The sequence below is a fragment of the Falco rusticolus genome, chromosome 1 (genome assembly GCF_015220075.1).
Source record: "Falco rusticolus isolate bFalRus1 chromosome 1, bFalRus1.pri, whole genome shotgun sequence".
In the NCBI taxonomy this organism is placed as follows: domain Eukaryota; kingdom Metazoa; phylum Chordata; class Aves; order Falconiformes; family Falconidae; genus Falco; species Falco rusticolus.
Genome location: NC_051187.1, coordinates 37,949,348 through 37,976,116, shown reverse-complemented (window position 1 = coordinate 37,976,116; position 26,769 = coordinate 37,949,348). Strand labels below are relative to the sequence as shown.

The following is a 26,769-nucleotide window of genomic DNA, read 5'->3' as shown; positions in this document are numbered from 1 at the left end:
ATATTTTAATACTGTAAGTAGCACTGTGCAAATATAACTTGCCAGGGTACAGTTGCCCAAGTTCTTATTTAGATGTAGACTACTTGCAGAATTCCAGCCTGTGGTAGGAATGTCTGAGCAGGTCTTGTAGATCAGAGAGGAAACTAAGGCACAGACAGCTAGACAAGTATATAGTAAACATGAATTTCATTATAAGCCCCAGCCATTTCTTGTATGGTGGCAAGAGTCAACAGGTAAAGTTTTATTCTAAACAGGCTTGAAGTTTGTCAGATTCACTTTTAGGTTCACACTTCAGTTTTGTCACTTAAGAAAAATCTACACAGGAAGAGATATACAATACATCTGTTTTGCCAAGTCAGCTCTGACATTTGTAACTGAAAGCCATTTGTGAATGGCCTCCAATCACCCATTTGTCCACCAAAACCACCTTTCTTCAGGTGGGAGAAAACATTAATTATACACATTCTCAAGCTACATGGTAACTCCTAATATTTAGGCACTCAAAAGAGCAAGCATTCTTTAAAAAAAAAAAAAAAAAGGCATCAAAACACTAAATCAATCATCCGGTCTCCAAAATGCACAAGTAACATGCTGTTATTAAGCCTGTAATTACATGTTGTTCTACTTTGAAAAATGGCTTAAACCCAGCATTATCAGATTTCCTATTTATTCTCAATTCACAGGTTTTCATTCCGACACCACCTACTACCAGGACTGGAAAAGCAAAGTCAACTTGGTTTCCTCCCCTCCCCGGTGTAAAAGGGTTCTGCAAACCCCAGTCTGACTCAAATTCAGACATATGAAAGACAAGTGAAAAAATTTTCACTACTACAGCATTCTACTTCAGCTGTTCTTAAATTATCATTTCTCTCACAAGAGAAACTTGTAACACTTACTCTCCAAATCAGATATGATGAGATTGTCATGAAGCTTCACAGCACGATGCTGCTCTACTTCATCCTCCAGCTCAAAGATGGTTTCTTTCATGTCACTTCTCTCAGTCTCTTTTTCATCTAGTTCTGTCCGAAGTTTTTCTAGAGTCACATTGAGGTCTTCGATTTGTTTCTTGGCTTCTTCTTGGAACACTCTGTATTCATCTTCAACCTGAAACAGAATGTATCTTACCATAACTAAATTGGCTGCATTTTAAACCACACTTTGTAACTACCACACTTACAGTATATTTCTGCAACCATACAAAAGTATGGGACAAGAAGTAAAGCATAAGCCTTTCAAAATATATTGTTCTAATGCAACTATTTTCCTGAGCCAGAGTAAAACTCATTCATTCCCAAGCTGAATCTATGACCATTCCCCAGTTACTCGAACAGCAGTAACCTGTATTCAAGTGAAGCAACACCACCATAGTACCAAGGCTGTGCCTTCATGAGCAACTGATCCAATTTAACAGCTAGCTGCGACGGAAAAAGGAGGGGGTGGCACAGGAAAAACTCTTTACCCTTTCTTTCTCTTGCAAAAAACCCCACAACCCTGCTCTCTTCTGTGCATCAATTTTAGTGCTTGCCAGACCTCTGAGATGATTTGCTTCCTTAACCCAGTAGCAGGATTCACATCTGTGTGTGAGATGTATTAGTGAGTTGAAGTAGTTCCCAGAGGAGTCTTTACAAGCTTTTGAACTGAATTAAAAAAAATACAGGGAAAGGAGGAGGTAGTAGACTTTTCCTTTTCAGAGGCATCGAGGCCATTTTATCCTGCCTCATGAAACTGCAATGTAAGTAACAAGCTGGGATCAGAGATACAGTAACATTAACCCAAGAGCAAAAACAGGGTGTCAGAAAAAACAAAGAGAAATTAGATTATGGCTTAGTGTGGGTCAGTGCAGTCAGGCACCAATTTTAATAGACAAAATTCCCTGCTTTAAATCATCTGTTTCAGTATTTTTTTATCTTAATAGCACCATCCAACTTCAATTACTAATTTATTTTTTTCTCCTCCTAAATTAAGGTTAATTCTAACTAGCTGGTGACCATGACTAACATGTTGATTTGCAACCAATACACAGTTTAGACATTACATTTGGCATAAATTGTCTCATCAGAAAGACCTACCCTTAAATGCATACTTAAAGTTATTAAACAAATTTTATTATTATTTTTATACTAAATTATGGTAAATACTTCTAGTAGACATATTTATCAGATAAAGTAGTTATGAGTAAAAACAGTTGTTCTAGATGTAGAAATACATATTTTGATCCAAAACCCATTCAATAAAAGCTGCTCCTGGATGGATCATTAGTAAAAAACCCCAACTATGTGTATTTGCCATATTCAGTAATTTTTAAAAAGCTTATAAGAATGTTAAGGGCTGGTGGGGTTTTTTTCCATTTAAAACTAAAATATGTATTTGTTTAATTAAATTAAATTCGGCAAAAATCTCCGTCTACCTAAAAATTAGTAATTTCTTGATTGGAGAAAGAAAACACTTTTCTGCTTTCTTCATCATTATTTTATTGGTTGGTCAACTGAACCAACCTGAACAAGCTGAAACCCCAAAATATTCTCTCAACACCTGTGAAAGGTCCTACAAGTCATCAACAGCTGGGTTATCACTTCAAACTTTGACTCCCAGTACTTTCTCAGTGACATCCCTCTTCCACCAGTTTGGCACTAACTCTTTGAAACTCTTGTAGAAAGCATGCAATTTAAGCACAAAATTCATACAGTATCTTAAATACTGTTTAAGTTTGGCCCTTGAAGTAAGTCACAGAGTTGAAATACCAGGATTTTAAAAAAGTTACTCTGTGACTGAATGTATCCGTATAATTTTTAAAAGGCCTCCATCATTTTCACAACAAAAGTTAAGAGAAAGTGATCAACCCTAATGCTACTGCAATCCTACTGACCTCATAATTAATCCCTTACTTCTAGAAGAACTACAGTGACCAACAGTAAGTCATAGTGTACATGGACGTCAAAACACAAGTTTTTTAAACACTACCTTTGCAATGGCATCTTGCAATCGATTGGCATCATTGCGAGTGTGTGCCAGCTCTTCTTGCAGACTACTGGCCAAAGTTTCTGCTTTTTCTTTATCCAGCCTGACACTCTCCAGCAAATCTTGTATATCTGATTTATCTCCAGAGTTGTGTATAGAATACAACTCAGCCACTTTCTGCTTTTCATGCTCTAACTGAGCTTTCAGCCGGTTCATCTCAATCTGGTCACTGGCTACCGTGGCTTTGTATTCCTCTAAGGTAGATGCTAGCGCTGTTTTGCTTTTCTGCTCCGACTCAATAATCCGTTCCATGTGGTGATTTCGTTCTTTTAATGCCCCTATCATTTCTTGTGCCTCCTTGTTGTCTTGTTCTGCCATCTTCAAAGTGTTGCTCAAGTGCTGCTGAACACCTAACAGCTGCTCTCGCTCAAACCGAGCATTCTCTGCAAGGTCCATATAACGCTGCTCTAACTCCATGTAGCGACCACTTTTCATATCTTCATCAATTACATATGAAATATGGTGTTCATCTAAAAGGGACCGAAAATACTCAATCTGACGGCTGAAGTGTTCTAACTTGTCACTTTGCTGGCACAAAGACTCCATAAGGATTACTTTTTCCTCTCCAAGTCTTTCATTCTCACTGTTTAGCTCTTGTGTTATTTGTTGCAAATCTGCAAGCTCTTGAAGTGTGGCTTGGAGCTCTTCAGCTGTACTGTGTTGATTCTCTTCCATCTGATGTATCCGTTCTGTCAGACAAGCTACGGACACTTCACTTGCATTGCCACTGCTTCCCTTCCTAGATCTTTCTATACTTGGTACACCCTCAGACTCTGAAGATGATGGAGCATCTAAGGCATCATCACTTGATGTCAGCGGCTGATAAACTTCACTGCACTCACTGTCTAAATTATCCATGGAATTACTATGCTGGTTGTCCATCAAAGTGTTTTCATCCTGACTTAACAAGTCTTCCATTGATCCAGGAGCAGAACCTTCCACTGAAGATGTCAGAGTACCACCACCATCACTGTGGTTGCCAGCTGTAATCTCTGGACTCAAAGACTGATAGCCAAAGAGTTTTTCCGAGTTGTCCAGCCTTTGTTCTAAAGAAAAGCCTAATGCATTTAGTCTGTCTTTTAACATTCTGTTCTCATTCTTCAGCTGGTTGAGCTCTTCTCGGATGGCAGTGTTTTGTTCCTGTAACTGTAGCAACGTAGACTCTACATCAGTTGGCTGATGGACAACAATGGCCTCTTTTTCTTCAGATTTTTCATCACCTTCAAGTTGATCTTCGTTAAGTCCCAGCTGAGCACGCATATCCCTTAATTCATTCCTTAGATGCAAGATTTCCACATCTTTAGTTTTTGCTAATGTCAAAAGATCGTTCACCTTTGCTTCCAAGGCAGCTTTGTCACTGATTTGATTGTCTGATTTGGACTTGCTCATTCGAATATCAGATTCCGGATTGGTGCGACTACGGGAGCGTTTTGCTAGTACCGTATCATTGGTCCCCTGTCCAGTCAAAGGCAGCTTTTTGCTCTGGCTTAAACGAGAACGATCGCGTATTCTTTCTCTAGAAGAGCTTGACTCTTTATTTCCAGATGAAGTGCTACGCTTAGTTGTGGAACTTGTACCTGTATGTTTGTTGAAAGTTAGGAACATTAATTTAAAATAGTGTATCTGTAACAGAAAACTGTGTGTTTTGTATCAGCAATACAGTGGCTGATTTTCTGCATCACACTGGTAAATGCATTTAATAAAATACATTTAGAGTAAATCTTTATACAACCTTAATAATGAATTGGTGTAGTTATATTTTGAGACATGCTTTACCAATTGCTTTGCTTTACCAGTATTTTGAAAATGATCTAGACCTTAAAGTTAAATATTTGCAAGTTTTTTTCTGCCTTCAACAGCTTCTGATAAATTGTACAAAACCTGCAGCAGTGCTATTCCTACAAGTTCAGATTTCTCTCTCTCTCTCTCCACTAGATTTGAATGCAAGCTTTTAAGTGATGAATTGCACATTATGATTCCTGGAATGAAAGTTAAGGGTTTTTTTCTTTTCATCTCATTTCATAAAGACAAGGAGAGATTATGACTTTACTTCCAGATGCTTTACATCTTCGCAAACATTACTGAATCCAAACCAATGGAAGACAAGACATATTTCCACTTATATTGATAACACACTAAATAATTTCACTTTTCTTAACAGCTTCAGAAAACTCCTACTTTATTTCTATAAAGCAACACAGAATGTCCAAAATGTTGACTGCAACAAATCACATCTTAAAGATTTAGTGCATGTGTCATGGATTTTTTTTTAGATATACTGAATTATTTTAGACAAATCTAGATTCTCTAGATTAATGATTTAGGTTTATATGGTAGTTGCATAATCAGTACTGAAAAAACTAAAAGAAACACCCTCCAAAAAGGCAATTACGTTATTAAAAAACAGGAAAAGAGCACAGAAGGTGATTGCTTTGACTGTGGCCTTCCTGACCACTTCATTAGGCAGCCTGGATACCCAGAACACAATAGGAAAATAAAAAGTCACCCAACTACCATCTTTAACAATCAATATACCCATTTACCTGCAATAGTTTTGGGCTTATTTTCCAGACTGTTCATGGCTGTCCCTGATGCTGAAGATGCTGTTGATACACAAGTGCTCTTCTTTGCCTTCACACCATTGGTCATTGTCACGCCACCTGCCATCCCCGCTAAGAGGTCATCATTACTCTTAGTCTGAAAGAAACAGAAGCAGCAGCTTTCAAGAATGTTGAAAAGTATAAATGCACTGTGCAGAGTTGGTAAGCTGAAACTGAACGTCAGCTCCTTACATACGACTGACCATAGAAACTGAGTCTTCTCTCTCCCAGACAAAATGGTTAATGTTTCAATACCACAGAGAAAAAAAATAAGGAAAGCACAGTAACACACCAGTGAAACACTTCTCAATTTTGACTGAAAGATTGTTTAAGCATAAAAATGAAGACAATTCTTAGATAATTAAACCACCGAATACTAGGAAGTTAATATAATGTCCTTAAATAGAATATGATCAAGCATTTTCTGGTGGACAAGTCCAGAACAAAAAGATCAAACCATACACCGACAATAATCAATCCAACATTAAAAAAAAATGCTCTTTCTAGCTCAAAATACTGAGATAGAAATCACTAGAGACTAGGACAGTACTCAGGGGGGAGGAGGTACCCCACCCTCGCCATATATCCTTGCCTTGTTTTCATGTTCTTTACTAGGCACTCTCAAAAATGGGATATTCGTTTGATGGACTTTTTGTCTGACCACATACAATCATTCCCAAATCTACTGTTAGTCACAAAAGCTGCCTGGAATGTGACATGGCAGTAAGCACAGAAGTCTCAAGAACCGAATTCCCAAACAGAGAATACATATTTTCAGAACAAAGCAAACTCTAGAAATACTAAGTTCTTCAGTATTAATTGGCAGACTTTACAACTCTTTAAAATGCAATTTTTCAAATGGCGAAACCATCAAACTATGCTAAACATTTTTCCCATTATAGGGGCAAGAAAAATTAAAAGAAAACAGCTGTGTTAGCAGCATTCCTTGAGTAATTTTATTATTCAGCTGGATAACACATTTGAAGTTTCAACCAGCATCCCAGCTAAAAAGCAGTGCTTAGGAATTAACCAGTTGCTTTGCATCATGACTTTCAAGTTCTGTGGGTTTGTAACTTCTAGCTCCCGTACATATTCATGTTAAAAACTATATTCCAGACATTACGATTCTATACATTAAGAATGAAGGTACACTTGCTTAATTAAAAAAAAACAACAGGTGCATCTCACTCCATTCTGTATAGTTTCTTTTTACAAGTGTAAATTTAAGAAGAGTTAGAAACTCTGATCATAGTATTATGGAAAGGGCATGGATGGGGGATTTGTACCATTTACAAAGAAGAGCAGCTGCAAAACAAAAGGAAGCTTGGGAAAAGAACGTATTTGTTTTGCGTGCAGTTGTTAGAAATACAGGTAATTTGCTGACAGAAACAGGTATTTGTAAGGGTAAAATCTTCTAGGACAAGAATGTTTTTATTGAATCACATAGGAAATAGTATAACCTTCTAAAATGGTTTATAAAAGGCTGGAAGAAAACACCTTACTCTGAGGCTCTGGTTTGATGTGCATTTAAGCTGACTTTTCTGCTGTGAAACAGCCACTGTTGTTCTGTCCCACTCTTCACGTGCTTACACACTGTGCAGTGTAAACTGAAGCCTTTCCAAAGGGCTCCCTCCTCCTAGGAGCCAGATCCATTCCTTGATCTGCTAAGTCACACAGCCATGCAAAACAGCAGATGCAATGTAAGTACCGATGGGAAAATGAAAATGTTGGAGGGCTACAAAATCAACAAAGCCCATGCCGCTTGGGTGGGGGAGAAGAGCTGAGCACAACTACTACTGTATGACAACCCTCTGTTAAGCTGCAATCTAATCAGATTTCATATATAATCTAAACTAGTTTTGTGGGCCTGGGTGTAGAGGGGGAGGCAAACAGCCTTGTGATGCAATATTCACCTAAACCAAGGTGTTACAAAAAGGCAGAGAACAGTGATTTTCTATTTTGATACTGGATGTGCCAATCCGGCTGCAAATGTGATAGTTCAGACTGTCAGCATTTTTACCCTGTTGAAAGAGTGGGGAAATTAGATTAAGCTTTTAGACATTTATAGTACCAGTACATGTTATCAAGCCAAATAGGTCAAGATGTGACTCAGCTTGAATAATAATAATAAAAAAAAAGCTAAGTAATATACACACTTTCTGACATTAGTCATCTCCAGTCCTTGCTGAACAAAGGAATTTACAACAGCCATTCTTCTTCTGACTTACCCATGAACTATTTCTAGTCTAGGTTGGAAGGCCCTGCCTCCTCTGCAGCCAATTAGTAAACAGCTTCTCAAAACTGTAACACTATACTCTTGGCAAAGAAAACTATCTAGCAAGCTTTTGGAAAAACTACAAACCAGCAGCTCTCTTTTCTTAACACTCCAGAATGGCAACCATTCTTAACTTTAAAAATCAAAGTATTTTTGTAGCAAATATTTCTAATGGAAGCAAAATTGATGTCGTATGTTTATTAAACAGCTTTTTCCCATTTACTGTAAACAGTGCAATCCTGCTTAGCATTAAAACCCCTACAGTAAAATATAAAAAATTAGAAAATATGTTCATCCAGACCTATTTTGATTTTCTACATGAAAAACATTTCATAATTATACAATTCATATTCTGTTTTCCCTCACATCTTTCCTTGAGTGCAATGAAACTTTAATGATCAGCTCTGCAATTTATTTCATTTTAGTTTCTTAACAAGTATATCCTATTTACTGCACCTCATTCAAATCCATATATATATGTGTGTGTGTATATATATATACACACACACAATTTTTCCTACCTGGGATTTTCTTTGATGCTTGCTATTGCTGCATTTGAGTGCTTCAAACATCAAACTTCGCAACAATCTGTAATTAAGTTACTGCATTTTGCAAACAGATTACTGAAGCCTAGACACATGATTACTGAAAACACATTCTAATTTTTAATATTTAAATAGCGATGTCCAAGTCCTGGCTTTTCAGGGACACTGGATTTTGCAATTCATTTGTATGAAGTACAGCTGCTGTCTAATTACAGTTCTGAGTATTAGCACGATCACAAGCTCATTAGCTAAAGTAGTAAAAAAATAATGATCTTAAAAATAAGAACATGTTATTTTCAGAGTATTTTTTGGCAGATTAAAAATTGGAAGTGGCTGGCAGTTAGCCTTCTGCTGTAATAAAACGTGTGGGGTAGCGTGGGTGCTGAACATTTTACAAAAGTCCTGGGCAAGGTGGGAGCCAAAAATCTACAAAGAATTAACCAACAAAAAAGCATTCTAAAGCAGACAGACGAACCAACCTCTGGAACAGCGTTCAGCTGTACAGAAGGGTGGGTCTCACAGTTTCTTCCTGTGCTCATTGTCCACACACTTTGGAAACTCTACAAAAAAAGGACAAATCTATGGAACAATGAGTAGCTAAAGAAGCCCACCCAAAGCTGAACATCAGCCTGTGGTTATATCATGAAGGGATAGGAAAAGAAGCAAACTATAATTACAAAGTAATTCTCAATTTTGCAACAATGTTACTGACTGAACTAAGACTGGTATAGAACAGTGTGTATTTCTACCTCTTAATAGTGGCATTTCATTCAACAGCCAACTGAAAGTTTCCGTATCTATAGGGACACAGTGCAAGGACCAAATAAAAGAGTAAGCTGTTGCAATTAAAGTTCTTCAATGCCAGCTTTTTTTGTGTGTATGTCAAGGAATACTAAATGAAATTCATAACACACACACCAATTCATTGAGTGTTAAGAGAAGATCCTACAACCACTATGAGAAAAACAATGTGCCAAATGCTTCAAAACCTATACAAAAATCATTTAGAAAATAATACAACTTGTTATTAATACTTCTTACAAGCCAGTATTTATGAATCTGAGTTGACAGTTATCAATGAATCAGAAAAATACAAACTAAATTTGTTGTATGAGTATGGAACACCAAGATAAGATTCATCATCAAGTCACATAGTTGGCACAAATACAGCTTAACAGGTAAAAGATATCCAACTGCATGAGTAAGTCTGGCTGTAACATAAAGCTGAGATAAGTCTTAGTAATTAAGAGAAAACTTTTCATTGTGCCTCAGACATATAATTGTCAAATTCTAATCCCACACCCAAACATAGCCAGAAGTGTTACTAATATAGGTAAAATTGTGAAAGCATACTGGGTCAAATTTCTTTAGTGTTAGATCATCTTTCTCCTTTATCTCACTGAGAGGTACGACGTAAGAAACTTGATAAGTAAACTACAAAGGACTTTTGTTTCCATATTCTTTGAGAGGTTTCTAGAAATACACAATAAGTAGCGTCAACAAGCATCAAAAGACTATTTAAAGTTAAGAAACTGCAAGATATATTGGGTGGCAGAGGAAATAGGGGGCACTGGGAGAAAAATCTAGCTGAAACCTGGCTTGCAAGTTCATCAGCAAAAGTATTAACCATTCTGACATAAAAGAAAAGCAAGAGAACAGAGAAAGGGAACACACCTTTTGACTTCAGTAATCCTGCACAGCTATTACAAAGAGACCTCAACTCTTACCACTTCTTTAATTTTAGGTCTTTATTTGCCAGTTGTTTAAATGACCTATCTGGCTTCCTGAAGGCAACAGCGGTTCAGGTGGCTGTTGCAGACACCAGCCCTTTTCCTTGTTCTGTTCATTTGCTGCAGGGCAGCAGCAGCAGTGCCACAGCTCTGTGTCCTGGGCTGCAGAAAGGCAGGAGGAGGTAGGTCCAGCCATGCTTCCGTGCCAGGAAAGGGAGGCAGACCAGGCAGGCTCGTACCATCCATCCAACCCAGGTGAAAACTCTGCACCAGCACACCTCAATATGACTTATTTTTTTTGGTTGTTGAAAAACCATATGCTCCTAAATCTACTGCCCTGTTTTGCTAATGTAAGAGAAAACCTCTACCTTTGAACTTGTTCTAGGAGCAAGAATCAACTTGTGAAAATTCTGCTCAAGCAGTACTTCACACAAAGCAAAGGCCAAAACAGCTAGAAGAATGCAGCTGCACTGACCTGATAGCAAAAAGTTTCTCATGTTAGATACCTCAATGGTTCTTTTTCCAGAATTAGCAAATAACTCTTATCAAATCCCATTAGTCACTGACACACCATTCATGCATAACATGACACTACTATAATAACGTTCATCAGAATGCAACTTCCATCCTGCTCCTTTTGCAGAACAGCCAAGTTCTGCAACATATATTGCCTTCCATCACACCACACACTGCAATATGAAAAATGCAGCACAAATGCCACACAAGGTCCTATCACCCTGCCCAGTACTGTGTAGCTATTCAAATTCCCTTCAGTTACCCATATAACAAACCTCTACTCTAAGCTACATTAAAGACATGCTTTAAAATTATGTTTTTTACAGTAAAGCTTTAAAAAGAGTAGAATCAATCAGAACGTTCTATTGGTTATTACCTTCAAAAGAGCTGCTGATGTCCCGGTTTTGGAGAGTTTTGTTACTGCAGACACTGAGGAGCCGTTTTCTGGTTTGGCTTTTTCAGTTGTTTGAGTTTTATTTACTCCAGGCACTTTGGGCACTGAGCCAACACTCCTGCTTGCTTTCTTCATTCTGGGCTGTCTGTTTATGATGCATTTACAAACAAATCTACAAGAAGAAAGAAAGAAATTTTAAATACAAATGAAAAGCAATGTCTTTATAATGCTCTATTTAAGATCACAAGTCCACGACAGCAGTAAAGACCACAAAACAGAGGCAAACAGAACAGATGCAACTGACCAATGGCTTTTGCTTTTTTTAAAGAAGGAATTTTTACCAAGAACTAAGCACTTCCTACAGCTCCACTCCAAATTATAACCATTTTTTCAGCTCTCTTTCCACAAATGGCACTGAACTGAGGATATTTTACAAGTGACCCATGTTGCCGAGTTCACTCGTTAGCTAGCAAAAGAAAGGCTTATTAAGGCAGCAATGCCCTTTATTTCTGACTGTGGGAAGGAAAATACCGTGGGAGTACTCAGGCAATAGCCTGACGACCAACAACACTGGATCTGAGAAAAGATTACCACCCGCTTGGTATCTAAAGTACTGAGAGAGTAACAGCAGTTGCAGAGAGAAAGTGTTTTATAAAAATTAAAAGAAATTAAAATCAGATTCCTTGAAACCATTTATTATTAAAAATCATGTTTATAAACACATGGGATTTTACCAAATTTAATACTAGTCATATGATTATGAGGATTATCTCCGAGAAGAAACCAGAAGCACCCCACTACATCCCAGTCTGCAGTCAGGACACTTCAGCATCTTTACCTTTGCCTGCAAGTTTTCTCAGAGCAGACAACTGTCAATGCTGTCAATTCCAACCATGAGCAAACAAACAAAACCTTGGAAAACAAAGCTGGCTTTACTTAAACCAGGAGCAGCTGCAGCAGACCCAAACACTGCAGTTATCACAAGAACTGCTAATTCTGTAAGACAACCTAAGAAAGGGTAACTAGCCAAAAGCCATTAATTTGAAGCAGGGACTACCAGAAAGATTAGACACATTGGGATCTTCTTCCCTCTTGCAAAAGTGAGATCCTTAGCAGCTGTTTTCTTCACCTCCGCTGAGTCAGAAGACATAGGATGGAAGACTAAGGAAAATTCCACTCCCCTTTCAGTCTCACAGATTCTGGGTGGAAGTAAGTGATTGGGTTTATCTGAGCCCAATATCCGGCAGCTGATTAGGAACATGAAACACATCAGTTGTTTCCATCTCTTAAGAAGTGAAGCATTTCAAAGGTATAAAAAACAGACTGATGACTGAGTGCATGAGTTGGGCAACACAAAATCACACTAATCAGGAGTACTAATTCATTTCAGCTAACAAAATTAACACCATACCCTTACACACACTCCTTCCTCCCCATTACCACCTCAGCAGCACACAACTATATTTCAAGTCTGACTTTTATCAAAGTCAGTAAAACACCAGGAGTTTTGCCTCCTCAGACCCCTAAGTGCTGTTAATAGAAGCAACAGGAAGTTTCATTTTAAGACACTGAAAATATTTGTTTATAGCTTCCAGATTCCCTTTAGCTCTGAAAGCTGGCATGAACAGACACAGAAAACTTTGTTTGCTGTTGCAGTTTCATCATCAGAATGTCAAAAATGCACCAGTCCTGCCATACGGCTACCAGTAATCACAACGCCTTCACAGAAGATTAAATAACTGAGAGATAATTTGAAATGAGACACTCCTAAGAAAACCAAAACCCAAACCAGAAAGCCCCATGAAGGTACTATGTTTGCTATACACACATAATTTTAAGTGGTACAACTGCTTACTGGATTCCAAAAGCAGACACTAATATTTACAGGTAGGACCAAGTTGCCACACTTATATTTCTTGCCTTTCTCATATTTATGAGTTAAACACTTACTTGTGCTTTTGATCTTATTCAATTAAGAATTAAAATTGAAAGACCAAAGAGCATAGGGTTGTTTAGTCAAACTGGCATCATTAGTACTGAATGATATTTTGATGTTCTACAGACTACATTAAAAAGTTGCCCATAGCATGCTTAAGAAGCAGTCACACAAATTTTCAGTGTACAGCTTGTTGTGAAGCTGACTGCATTTAAAAAATTACCCCAAAGAAAAAAATATACTCGCAACAAACCCAGTAAATCAGAATCCCAGCTTTTTGACAGCTTATAGAGCTAGAAAACCAGCACTATAATGAAGGTTTGGGTACTGCAACGATGTGGCTATCGTATATTTGGGCAGAGCTTGACAACCTTGTCTGGCAATCTAGATCAAGCAGTAGCTCCAGGTGGCGTGCAGACATCCAGCAATGGCCATTTGCAAGACACATTTGTCAAGTCTACAGAGCACATTCATCAAGTCTGACACATCTTACAACATGCCAGATACACACTGCACACATGATCTTTGCATGCACAGTAAAAGAGCAGTTCATTTCAGATATGCAAGTAATACAGTAACTGGATGTATGATCCCAAAAGGAAATACAGGCTAGCATTAGCTTCTACAGTACAAACCATTTATACTCCTACACATACACAGAGGTCATCAGTGACAAAAGACTGCAAAATCAAATGTGTTTTTTTTTTAACAGAAAAGTTCTGCAATTAACTCTTCTAAAAATGCATGTTTTAGAAGTGTTCCTGAAAACATGCCATGGTTATTTGTTCCAAGAACAGCAACTGCAGAGAGAAGTGATGTAATAAGAAAGCTCAACAAAGTAACTAAGTGTAATTCTCATGTTTCATCACAGCATTGCTTTAAAGTATCCATAAATGTGACACTGAAAAACACTATTTGTGATTTACTGACACTCAAAGGCAGAACCACCTTTCCAGAAACTTCACTCAGAGGACAGGGAGGGCCAGGCAGTGTTTTTCTTCCAGAGAAACAAAGCTGTAGTAGTTACTTTCTTACTGAAAGAAGATTGTGCAATTATAGTTTAAAAACTGAGAAAAAGATACAAATGAGTCCAACTTTACTTAAATAAAGAACAATACATTAATTAGCATTACAGGCTCTAAAAGCAGCCGCTCACTTAGGTTCCTAAGTGAATTTATGACCTCTCTGTGCCCATTTCTCCCCTCCCGTCTGCTCCAGGAAGGAAAAAGAGATGGGGTTTTGGCACTGAGAACAGAAGACATCAATATTGCTGAACTGTAAGTGGAAAAAGCTCTACTTCACCCAGTTTCTCAAAAGGCAGACAGGGTCCATAAAGACTACCTTTATGCTTCTACAGAAGAGCACCGCATTCCTAACACACAAGTATTAGGAATCAACAATAAATTTGTCTCTGCCCAATGCTGATTTTAAAATAGGTAACAGAATGCTCACTAGCCAAATGAGGCTTCCTGAAGATTAACACACAACACTAATAATTCAAATGAGAGCTAAACCATTATTTCACTATTGTTTTGAATACTGCAAATAAATCTGGAGTTTATATTTTGCCCTAGGGAGAAAGAAGGAATTACTGAAGACTTCCTTTCCCTTTACACACACTTCCTCCCACCTCAAAAAACAAAGAAGGGGGGGGGGGAGGGGGAGAAAGCAAAAAAAAAAGAGTGAAATAGAAAACTAACACTAAAAAGCTGCAGTGTTATTAAGTTGCAAATCCATGAGACAGTCAAGAAACACTTCGAAAGTCCCTCGTATCACACTACTAAACAAAATACTCATCTATCAACAGACACAAGATGTTACTGGAAAAAATTTGATTAATGCTAGCACTACAGTATCAATTATAAAATTAATCAGGATGGAGAGAAGCCAAAACAAGCCCAAAATATCAGATAGAAAGACTGCATTCCTAAACGAAAATGTAACTATTCACTCTAACCTGTATCCTTTCCCAGATGTGTCTCTTTCCACAGCACACATAGTATAGGAAACAAAAAGGGAATCTTGCTCAGGAGCGTGCTCTCCTTGCGCTGCGGAGGCATGGGAAACCAGCCCTGCATTTTATACCAACTGCAAATACACCTCCATAAATAATAATTTAAAAGTGTTTTGCCCAATAGCAAGGCTCTGCTTTTTACGGTAAACTGATATGATACACTCACCCAGCCAACATGCAATGCTTTCAGGGTTACTCTTATGTCCTCTTTAGAAACCTGAAAACTGAGGCAGGAGGGTGCAGGGTGTGCATATGATTTCTTACTGTGATTATTTTAACTTCATCCATTATTTAATGTACTTATTTATGCTAGTATTGCTGTCACAAAAGCTCCATTATAAGAATACAAAAAACAGCTTCCTGTGCCTATAAGGTGAGAGAGGGTTAAGCACCAGAGAAGGTATTAGCCTTTTGCCTTTGGCTGAAAATATGAGGTATCAAGAGGGATTAAGCAGTTTTATCTATTAAAAAAAAAGAGTCAATTATTAAAGAAAATTATAAATAATCTCAGAATTATCTTTTAAGAGTTCAAAAAAATAAAAACAACGAATCCCTCAAACTGGAGGATACTGATCATTTTTGAAAAATCAAATACCCAAATTACAGATGAAAATACAAATATTCACATTTAAAAGCAATCGAGTCAGTGCACTTTCACTCTCTATTTCTAAAAGTTCTTTGGTTTTGATATATTTAGGCTGGCAACTTTTGCCCAAATAATTAGGGAATGACATTTTTAGGTCACTTACACAGTCCCAAAAGGCTGAACTGTGAAGAAATGATTATGAAATACAGCCTTTTCAACCCCCCCCATAAAACACAGATCCAGAATTTCCTGCTGTCTCCGCAGGCAAGACAGCATAGGCACCAAGAGCTTAACATCTGGGATGTGAAATAAGCTACACAGTAAGAGACAAGAGTTCTCTACATTTCTAATGTCCACAGCTCAAACTTTCAGCCTGCAAGCTGCACAAGCAAACTCTACAACCCTGCCTCTTGCTCAATAATTACAAAAACATAATCCATTACCGCTGGATTCCAGAAGGCCAGAGCAAGCATTGCATTTTTTTTATTGCTTAAGATCAAGACATCAGTTTTAGTGACTTGAAAGTTTGCTGATGCTAGAGGGTTAAGATACCAAGGATAACAGAAAACTGCACAGAATCACAGAAGACCCTTATGAGAGTAACTGGACAACAAAAATAGCAAATAAAATTAAATGTAGGTAAACACAAAGCATTCTATCTTTTGGGGAAAAGCAACCTCAGCTTCATATATAAATGTGCTTTCAACTCATAAACTTTGCTCAGCAAGACTTCAGCATTTCGATTCACAGCTTCATTAAACTATCGGTACAGTGTCTGGAATAGGGCAAAAAAAGCAAAGCAATCCCAGGAATTATTAAAGAAAGGAATAAAGAACAAACCATTAAACAATAATATCACACTCAATTTTTTTTCCCATCTACCCACACTTCATTTGGTATGTGCAGTTCTGGTCTCTCAACCTCAAAAAGAATGATTTCTTATAGACCCGAAAAAGGTTCAGCAAGGGGCAAAAATAAGATCAAAGGTATGCAAGACATCTCACAGGGAACACGACAAAGGCCTATGAAATCTTGAATGGCATTGAAAAGGCAGACTGGGACTGGCTGTTAATCATCTGTTCCAGTACTAAAACTAAGGACCAACAAATGAAATTAGAGCCAGGTTCAAAATAAGAAAAATTAGCTGTATTTTTAATGCAGATTGAAAGAATGCTGTGTCTGCATGAAGTGCAAGTGGAAGGGCAGACTGGACATGCACAAGGAAGAGAAATTCCCTAATGGATGCTAAATGGCTGAGCACAAAGGGCTCCGAAACCCCTCTGAGCCAAAAATAATTGCAGGTTGGGACAGCAATCATGGTAGGAGGGAAGACTTTGATTTTGTGTTGGTTTTTTTTTTTTTTCCTGAGGCATCTGCTCACAGCCATGGCTGGACCCAAAGCACCAGGTAGGATGGATCCCTGCACCAGGCAGGGCAGTGTCTGCTAAGTTCTTATGCCACGAGGAATACATACAGATGTCAATGATTTATGAGTGCTGCTATTTTGGAACAACTGCTGCAGGTAGTTATTTAGGAAAGAAAGACTATCCTATTGCTTTCTACTTTAAAAATTCAAAAGTGTCTTAACAGTTTTCCATTACAGGTTGTGAAATTACAAAACCCGGAATTCTACCTTTATGTTATGTTACCCATCCACTGTTTTCAAGCCACATTAGCTACTGCTGCTTCTCTTTTAAACAGAAGAGAGGAACAACCAGAGGTTTGGGCAAGAATTGGCTGTTATACATCTAAATTTCTCTACTCCTTCTTTGGAGAAAACTTCAGAGCTGTAACTGCTGTGAGCAATGTGTAACCGTTGCAATACTTAACATTCCAGACAAGTGACAGGAACATTTACAGAAGAACTCCTAAACTTATGAACCGTGCTCTAAAAGCCTTTTCATAACAAAATTAAATAACATAGTCTTGTTTTCAAGCTCCTACTTTATACAACCGCTATTTCAAACCACTGCTAAGGAAAGAAAAAACAAGTGTTCAACTAAGTCCAACTGATTCTTCCTATCATGGGGAATTTGTTCCACAAGGAAGGGGAGCACTGTCCATAACTGGATCTCAGCACTAACTTCTACATTGACTGTATCTTCCAAAGCACTTTTTAAATTATTTTTTTACAAAGTTAAGTTACAGTTTTGGAAACCAGAACAAAAAGCCAGGTAAATCTATACCTTATTGGTATCCATCCTAGTGCTGATTAAAAATGTTCTAAGCAGGCATGAGGTACCCTGGAGCATGCCCATTAGCTATGGCTGCTGACACTATAGATGAGAACACCATCCACGTTACTATTAAATAGGTTTTGTTTCACTGGTATTGATAATACATGTAATGAAAAATATCTTTCTATCTGAAGGCAGTCTGTGTGTCCCTTACAGTGCAAGCTGAGATAAACCTCAACCAGCAGAACACGATAAAGGAAACAGAAGAGGGGAATACAGTATGTAGAATATTAGTACAATAAACATGGAGGGACACTAAAACCTGGTTTTGGATACTTTGTAACTTTTCACTCCTTTTGCTAAATTTCACAGTTGCATCCAAATGTTAAACCATGCGCTAACAAATGATGTAATATATACCTATTTCCTGGGTAGCAATTATGCCTCTATGGTAGATTTTAAAGGCTTAAACAAACTTAGTAGAAATATCAACCTCCCCTATAAACCACTCAGGTTAATATTCCAATAAAATAGAACCAACTCTTAACTTGGCACTGTAGGTTTGCTGAGAAAAAAAAAAAATTAACACAATAAATTTCCCAGACAAAGGACTGGCCAGCTTTACCTATAGAAGCAGCTAGTCTAAAAAGTGACACTTGGTCAGTTAACTACATTAACTGAAAGCGTTGTTATCTGTCATCATTGCAAGCATGTTCTAAAGTGTTATCACAAAAAAAAAAAAATTTAAAAAAATATCAATAAACATCCAGTTACAAAGGTGTATTTAGTGTCATATAAACTTAAGTATATACTGTATTCCTTAACCAACAATCAGATTCCCCTGCACACATGGAAATTTTCCTTGCACTGCCAGGGAAGTACTTTCAGAACGAGCAACGTACAATTTTAAGACCAGTGAATCTGGCAGAATAGCACAACAAAAAGCGCACAACACAACAGCCGCCTTCTGTTTCAAACTGACTAGCTCAGTAAGCCACATTTCATTGCAATGTATCTGCCTCCAGCACAGCTGTTCCCAACAGTGCCGGCTAGAGTAGGTGACCTCTTCCCTTTTGTCCGTTGAAAATGTTGTCAGCTGAATTCCTGCATCAACAACTGCAGCAAAGGCTTCTGCTGCGTGAAGTTCACAGCGAGAAGAAAGGCAGGCAGCAGCCTAGCTCTCATTAGAAAACCGGTGACAGAAAGGACGTGCCATGTGCTGTTTCATGAGCCAGACCAGTGGCTCCCACCACACGTATGTTACAGGTAAAACCTGTAAGGTGAGTAACTTTGACCAGGTCCCACGTTCATCCAGAACACTCCATCAGATCTTCAGTTCATGCAAAACCCAAAACCCCCAAATCCTGTTTCCAGCATGGTGACGACTACAAAATTGTTGTTGCCAGCTTTTGGCTAATGTATTCTCAACTTGAGGACTTTCTGTTGCCTGGATTTATGGAACTGGGAGGCGACTGGATGCTCACTAAGTCCACTTCACCACCGACCTGGTCTGGCAACATTCCTGAAGGCATTACAGAAAATAAAATAAAAAATTAAAAAAAAAACACAACAGGAAAAGCATATGGAGATACATCCCCTGAGGACCTTCACAGCTTACAGCTCTGGGATTCCCAGCCCCAGAAGGACCATTCTGGTCTCAGTGGGACCAAGGGAATGGCCTGGATGGGAATGGCCCATCCACAAGCCAGCCTTGCTAAGTCTGGGGGAAGTGCCTGCTGGGGATTGCTTAAGCTAGTCATAAAAGTAATTTAATTGTACCCTGCCACCAAAAAAGGCAGTCCCACCCCTTCCTCAGTCCTCTCCCTTCTTTTAATTCTAGAGATCATAGCTTGTTTTTTGATGAGTTGGTCTTTCAGTCAGATCAGGACTGATCTGACTCCCCTTATAATTGCTAGATACTATGCAAAGGAAGCAGTGGGACAGTGAACTGGGAACGACGAGGAAGGTTCACCCTTTCAGAGAAGGTGTAGGCCCAAACGTGTTTTAATTCAGTCTCAGGCTACTGGACACTCAGCAACAGCCCTGACTTAAATGAACCTCTCCCTGCCACCCAACTACCACTTCCCAAGCCCCACTATTCTGTGGAAGCCACATGGTAAGATAGATGAGGCAACAAATGAACCATATCATTTTTAAGCCATCAACAAAAGACAAAACAGGACACTGAGGGGTCTGAAGACTAGCTGCCTATGGGCTTCAGTTCTGTGCTCTGACCCACATCTTCCTTCACCTCCAAGACCTAGCAGCAGCACACGCATTACTTAGCTTAAAATCCTTCAGGCTTCACAGACGGAGACAGAACGGCATGCAAATCTTCCCTAAATACCCTGGTATCGCTAGGGGAGGAGCATTTACCTACCCCAGTGTGGAAGCCCAAGGACACACATTTTGAGTCATAGAGAACAGTCCTTGGGACAGGCTGGAGAGGCCACTATTATATTTTTCCCTCCCCCAGGAATAAGGATGAGATACTGTTTCTCTTCTACATTTATATTCCAAGCCTTCTGGAAAAGGATGACTCACTAACCAGTTTGTGGAGTCCCTGTTTCCTTGGACGGTTTGGTTGTTGGAGCAATGCAGGACTCCACACGGGACAGAGCCTGGGAAAGCACTAAAAGCTCAAGACCAGCACAGCATCCCTAACTGATGTGACTGCTGATGTGCTGATACCACCTCGGAATGCCAAGTGCCTAACACTTGAGTACTTTCCATTGTGAAGCACTTCTATGGTATTGCTTTTGAGAAGCTCCTATACCTTCAGATTTCACAGCGAGCCTTTGATGTTTGGCTGAAGGCCTTGGAATAGTTTTTCCATTCCCTCCAGAAAAATGTAGTCTTTCTACTAAAAAAGGCTATACTGAAATCTTCATCGTTATTTTTTACTTAAACTATCCTTTAAGACTAATATCCTTAAGTTATAGACTTCATGGAACTTTCTTCTGTAGATAGATACTATTTATTTTTTACAGGTTTATATCAGAAACATTTTCAGAAAACTGTCAAGAAGCTCTTATAATGCATATCTGTATAATTTTATGTGAAATGTAAGTAGACTGAAATCTCATGTGCCCAATTGGAATGATAATCTTTAAAATGTTTTTAATATTTTTCCTGAGCTTTCACAAACAGAATTTATACTGTTTACTATGAATTGAAAGTGTTTGGTATCTTTCAATCACACTCAGAGCTAAAATGTAAAAAGAAATAGGTACAAAGCCTAGAATATCAGCATGTAGAAGATCAGACCCTGAAAGCATAATACAGAGCTTAGGAGCACATTGTACGAACAGCAGTTTTTGTTTCTTTGTGACAACTGACACATAAATACAACAAATAAATTCCTGCCATTAATGACAAGCTTTTATGGCTGAAAATACCAGTAAGTTTGTATGTGGGAAACAAAAAGAGGTTAGGAGAGTGACCCAATATACATGAAAAGCCAGTGTTCCAAAGACATGGGACCAAGCCCCTGAGCTCATCAGAATGAAGGGCTGGCAGCACCATGGCAAGGCTGGAGCCACAGGGACCTCCAGCAGCTTCACTCCCCATCAGCCTTAGTGTGTCACTTACAGTGCTGATCGCATCTGGAAGAAGAAAAAGAACAATGACCACAGCATTGAAGAAAGTGGGATAGGCCATTCTTGCAAATCCACAATGCTCACTCAATTAAGCACAATTATATCAGTAAAGGAACTTATCTACTATGAAATAAGGATACTTCCCTATTAAATCAGGACTCTGGGTTCTATTCCTACATGGCTTTTTCCTCTATGGCTTTGAGACAACCAGCTCCTTGTGGCTGAACCTGGTTGTAAATCACAGTAATATCTATCCTAGCAAACTATCAAAACCTTTGGCGAACAGCATGACAGCATGCTTAAACTTTTTCAGAGTCATAGGGATGCCCATACCTACAATGTTGAGGAAACTCTCTCCTGTACTTTTGTATAAGGCTAGAAGGAATAGCAACAGATGTCGGGGAAGAGTTTATGTTAGAAAGTGTTCATTTTAAAATCTTAATTCTTGATGAAAGTTCCTGGTATAGTCAAACCCAGTGATATCGCCACGTTCAAGGATGCATCTTGTATTTACAAATCCTAAGTCAAGAATAACTTGACTACAACTACCAGCAACTACACCTGTTTAAGAAGTTCCATCATTTCCAGAAGAGACATGTAATTGTCCATCTGATGAGAGTGCAGATAAAAAGTAGCTTTGCATGATTCTGTCATTGGTAGCAAAGGAAGACCATTTTTGTCACAGAAAGACAGAAAAGCAAAACCAGAATCAGGCAGATTTGTAGTACGAATCGTGACTATAAAGAACAGGTTTTATTTTTTTTCTTTTCCTCCAGAAAAGCCCATATTCCTTCACTGACCTGAAGAAAATATTTGCCATTAACTATTTACAACACTGGTTACTTCTAAGGGAAAAGCAAATTGAAACAGACAAGATCTTTGTTTGCAAAGAGATTCATCACTACACAACAGATGTTACTTTAAATGCACACCCATTATCAAATCTCAGTGTCATTTAGCTTGCTAAATAAACTTCAAGCTCAGTACAACTTGGCAACTCTGTAAAAAGTAAAAAAATATAAATTTAAGTCCTACAGCTAAACAGAGAAAGTCAAGCTCTAATAGATCATTTCTATGAACTTCTCTGTGTCAGTTAAGACTTGTCAATATGAAGACTGCCAACATTTTAGCAATGAACAGTGAAATATGTTGAAGGAGCCTCTCCAGCACCAACCCTCACATAGCAAGCAAATTCTGTAGCCAAAGTTTCAAGAAGGCTTCATCTGCCAAACCACTGTGTGCTTTTAATTAAAAATGTATATAGAAATGTATTAAGAACACACAGTTTCAAGGAGCATTAAGAATGCCAGCCTCTTGGTCAAGCTTTCCACCGCCCCCAGCCCCCACCCCCAGCGTATATCCCATAGGAAATCATTAGTCACCGCATGTATCTGTGGAGAACACGTATCCTACATTAGCTAAATGACCAAAATCAAGGAAACGTTTTTAACATCAGAAAAATACCAATACTCTCAGGCTGATGTCATCAAATATATCACTTGAGTACTTCAATACTACCTTTATTCTTTTTTAATACTATTTAAGTACTACGTGTTAGTCGCTCAGTTTATTTTCCTGAATAAAACTGTATGTACCAGTTAGTTGCAGGTGATCATTAGCTTGGCTTCGTGCTGGCAAACACTACCGGAAAATAAAATTAACTGAGGATCGTGAAAGACTTATCTTTCATAAATGTCAAACCAAGTCTTGAAGTCAGTACAAGTGAGTTATTTTCTCTCTTGACATTTTGCTTAAGTGGCTTTATTACCCTTTAATATGTAACAAATGGCTAGTTCTAAATGATGACTTTTAAGTTTTGTTTGGTAATGAAATTCTGCAGATCAATCCCCTTTAAAAATTCTCCTTTTACCAAACTTCACAATTTACTCTTGTATTACTCTTTTCTGCAATTTGGAAAGCTACTAGTTGCAACACAGTGTCAGGTTTTTTTCAGAATTAAGGTACCCTGAAACATTTACTTACAAAGATGAAGATCACAAGTTGCAGTGCTTTTGCAGTAAAGAAGAAGTCCTCTTCGCCAAAGAAAATCACACACGTGTGTGAAAAATCTAATGATTAATTATTCATGTGTTAAAAGAGAGTATCCTATGATTACCTGCAGGCTGCATTAAACAGTTAAGACCTCCAAATGGTGGCTTCTCTCATCATTTCAGCTGGAATAAGCTCAAAAGAAACAAGTAATATGTTCCTTGTGACTAGTCACTTAAGGCTACATTTAAGTATATAACTCAGCCTCTAATACCCATTCTTTCTCCTTTTTTCAGTATAAAGGCTAAAAATAAGATCAAATGGGGTGATTTTTTAAGCCAGGAAGTACAAGCATAACCTCTCTTACACTATTTTTCCCCACTGAGCAAGAGATTCAGTCACATTAATAGCACTATACAACTTCTATATCTGGATCCTAGTTGGCAAGACAGGCTCTAACGTTGCAAGATCAAGGCAAGAAAAGAAGAACTTCTGAAGTACATTAGTGAAAGACCTCTTAAGAAGTTTCCATTGCACGTCTCCATCTTCTGAGAATATATTTTTCTCTTTCATACCAACAGTAAAGCAAAAACGGCACAAACTTATTTCCCTTCACCATGTTACTTCTAAGTATATATTTATTCATGCCTAAAATCTAAAATGTTAACTGTACATCACCTCATCTATTCTGCACAATGACATCTTTGCAGCAGAAGTGTTACTATTCCAACATGCACTTAGACAGAAAATCCTAAACTCACTGGCTATACCTTACACTAGTGATTAACACAGGCCAGAGATTGTTCTCCAGTCTGGAGGCAAACCTGCATTGTTTGATTTGTGACTACACAGCCAAAATCACTTTCCTCTCTCCCCCACCCAAAGAGGGTGGCCATGTCCCATATCTCTTTGGAGAAGTCCTAGCATTTGCCACTTCTGAATGATGCCCACATAAGGCTTAGGAAAACGCTAGGTGGCCATACTAGTGACGACACTGACAATTTACTAGCATGAACGATCACATGCCAGACCTCAGCCTAACATCCAAGTCTCCTTTGATTTGCTGCTATAGACACACTCTCCATTAAGGGAAACCTTCACTCATGCCTGATACAGAAGACACCCTTAGTAGCATGCCTGGAAGGCCAGAGATCACACTGCCTTAGAACGTGGAGGGAAAGGGAAAATACCGCAGTGCTGGGAAGCTGCAAAACACAAAACTACAGTCCGTGAGAACTGGAAATCCCTGCACAGCGGTTTGCCTGTTGTGACATTCCACCACCATCAAATTTAATAAAACGGTCCTTTATACTACTAAAGATAGAACACAGATCTTTATCAATGATCACACCAAAACTCCTGTCAACAAACAGCTCTTCAACTTCAGCAGATAAAATAACTAGAAATATGCACAGCAGCATTCATTTGGATGGAGCTGTTTGACAGAAACAGTACAATAAATTTAAAAGATTTGAGATGTTTTGTTCCCCACAATTACGTATTGTATTCAATAAAGAAAGAAAAATAGAACATGGTTCCTTGGACATGCAAAAGCATCTGAAAAATCAAGTTTTTCTCTATTTCACATAGTCTACGAGCCTAGAATCTGATTTTTCCATTAACTGAAAATTAAGTGGCAGTGTTACAAAAAGCGAGAGACACTACTGCCATCTCAGTTTCTCAGTTTTGGTCTCCGACTGTTTACAATGACCTGCTCTTTCTCATTTTTGTTAGTAACTACCTAACAGCAACCAACTAGGCTGGAGGAGGAGAAATAAAAAAACAGCCCAGAAGAAACTGTACTTCTGAGCTATTATAGAACTATATTGTGATCCACAGAGTGTTAAAAGCAGCTGCTGACTTTAGTTTGCCTACATTTCAGCAGCCAAAGTCCATACCATTAATTAAGCAGGAAGCAGCAACAAAAGGTTTATGTTTGCTTTTGGGGTGAGCAGAGCTCACACTCACTACATACTCTGACAAGCTACGGCTCTTTCACCCAGTGGAACCGCTTACAAGACACCTTTTCTGCTACAAGAGAGCCCCTTTTCCAGCACCTAGCACAGACAGACGCTTCATGCAATTGCAGGCAGTGGGTGAGACGCTGCTATGGAGAGAAGTGTGCAGTTTGCTGAGCATCAGCACCGTGTTGTTTTTCTCTCTGAGGGCACCGAGTGTAGAGGTTAGCACAGGCTGGTGGCCCTTCGGTTTGGGCCCAGCTACAGGAACCCACTTCCCTCCACCCGGGCACCACCGGCTCACGGAAGGCTGGCACGAAGGAACACCGTGAGGCGCAGGGAGGCAGACAGCAGGCACAGAACCGGGACTTGTAGGGTCTTTCAGCTACAAACCCGCAGAAACGCGGCACTGCAGGCAAGCACGAAAGCAGAACCCAGGCAGATGTCCCCTCGCCACAGACCCCGCAGCGCGGCCGCTCGGCCTCTCCCCTCAGCCGGCTCCCGCGCACCCCCCGCCACGGGAACGGGCCAGCGGCGCCAACCGCTCCCACGGCGGGGCGCGAACCCCAGCCGGCCCCGCTCGCCGTCACTTCAGCCCCGGCCCCCGCGGGGCACCCCGGGCGGCTCCCGCCGGCAGCGCCTCCAAGGGACGGTCACAAAATGGGTGACAGGGAGGACGCGGCGCGCTCAGACAGGAGGCCCCTAAAGGGCGCGGGGGGCGACTGTCACCGCCGCGGCCGGCTGAGGGGGCGAGCGGCGCAGCGGGGCTGACAGCGCGGCCGGTGGCGCCTCGGGGCACGGGGGGGCAGCGGCGAGGGGGAGCACGAGCCCGGGGACGGGCGGCGCGGGAAGAGGTTCCCCGCGGCGCTGAGGCGCGGCGGCCGGCGAGAGCCAGGGGCCCGGGACATAGGCCCCGGCGGGGCCTGCGCGGCCCGCGGGCGACCCCCCGGCGGCCGGGCGGGGGTCGGGGCTGGGCTGTGCTCGCCGGCGCTCGGCGCTTACCGGGCAGCCGCCTCCTTCCCGCTTCTTCACGGCGCGGCCCGAGTCTCGGGGGACCGCGCCGGGCCGGGCCGGGAGCGCCGCCGGCGGGAGGGGGAGGGGGCGCGGAGGGGCGCGCGGGGACGGCAGGGACCCCTCCGCCCGCCTCCGCCTGCGCCCCGCCCCTGGCGGGCGGTGCCGCCGCACTGCGCAGGCGCCAGCGCCCTGCGGGCCAACCCCGCGCGGGGGTGGGGGTGGGTGAGGGAGTGCGCAGGCCCCTGTGGCGCGTGCGCCGCCGTGTTCCCGCCCTCCGCGCGCGCCCCTCCCGCCGGGGGCCGCGCCGGGCGCCTGGAGCTGTAGCTGAGGGGAGAGGGCGGCGGCGGCGGCGGCGGGCGGCCAGCGGCGAGGGCTCGGCCGGGGCCGCCTGCGGGGGGCAGCCGGGGGCGGGGGGGGC

General features: G+C 40.3%; 1 protein-coding gene across 2 annotated transcripts in view; it reads right to left on the bottom strand.

Annotated features, from left to right (window-relative positions):
• Window positions 1-26,476, bottom strand: part of SPECC1L (sperm antigen with calponin homology and coiled-coil domains 1 like) — a 70,167-nt gene extending 43,691 nt beyond the window's left edge. The window contains exons 1-6 of one of the 2 annotated variants that reach the window (XM_037410600.1): window positions 26,340-26,476; window positions 11,061-11,250; window positions 8,918-8,998; window positions 5,562-5,715; window positions 2,962-4,595; window positions 897-1,104 (exon numbers count right to left, since the gene is read on the bottom strand). In XM_037410600.1, coding sequence (XP_037266497.1) covers window positions 897-1,104; window positions 2,962-4,595; window positions 5,562-5,715; window positions 8,918-8,998; window positions 11,061-11,213 — 2,230 coding nt within the window. In that variant the 5' untranslated portion in view covers window positions 11,214-11,250; window positions 26,340-26,476. The remainder of the gene's footprint in view (window positions 1-896; window positions 1,105-2,961; window positions 4,596-5,561; window positions 5,716-8,917; window positions 8,999-11,060; window positions 11,251-26,339) is intronic. The other variant, XM_037410686.1, reaches the window with a different exon arrangement.
• Window positions 26,477-26,769: the final 293 nt, after the last annotated feature.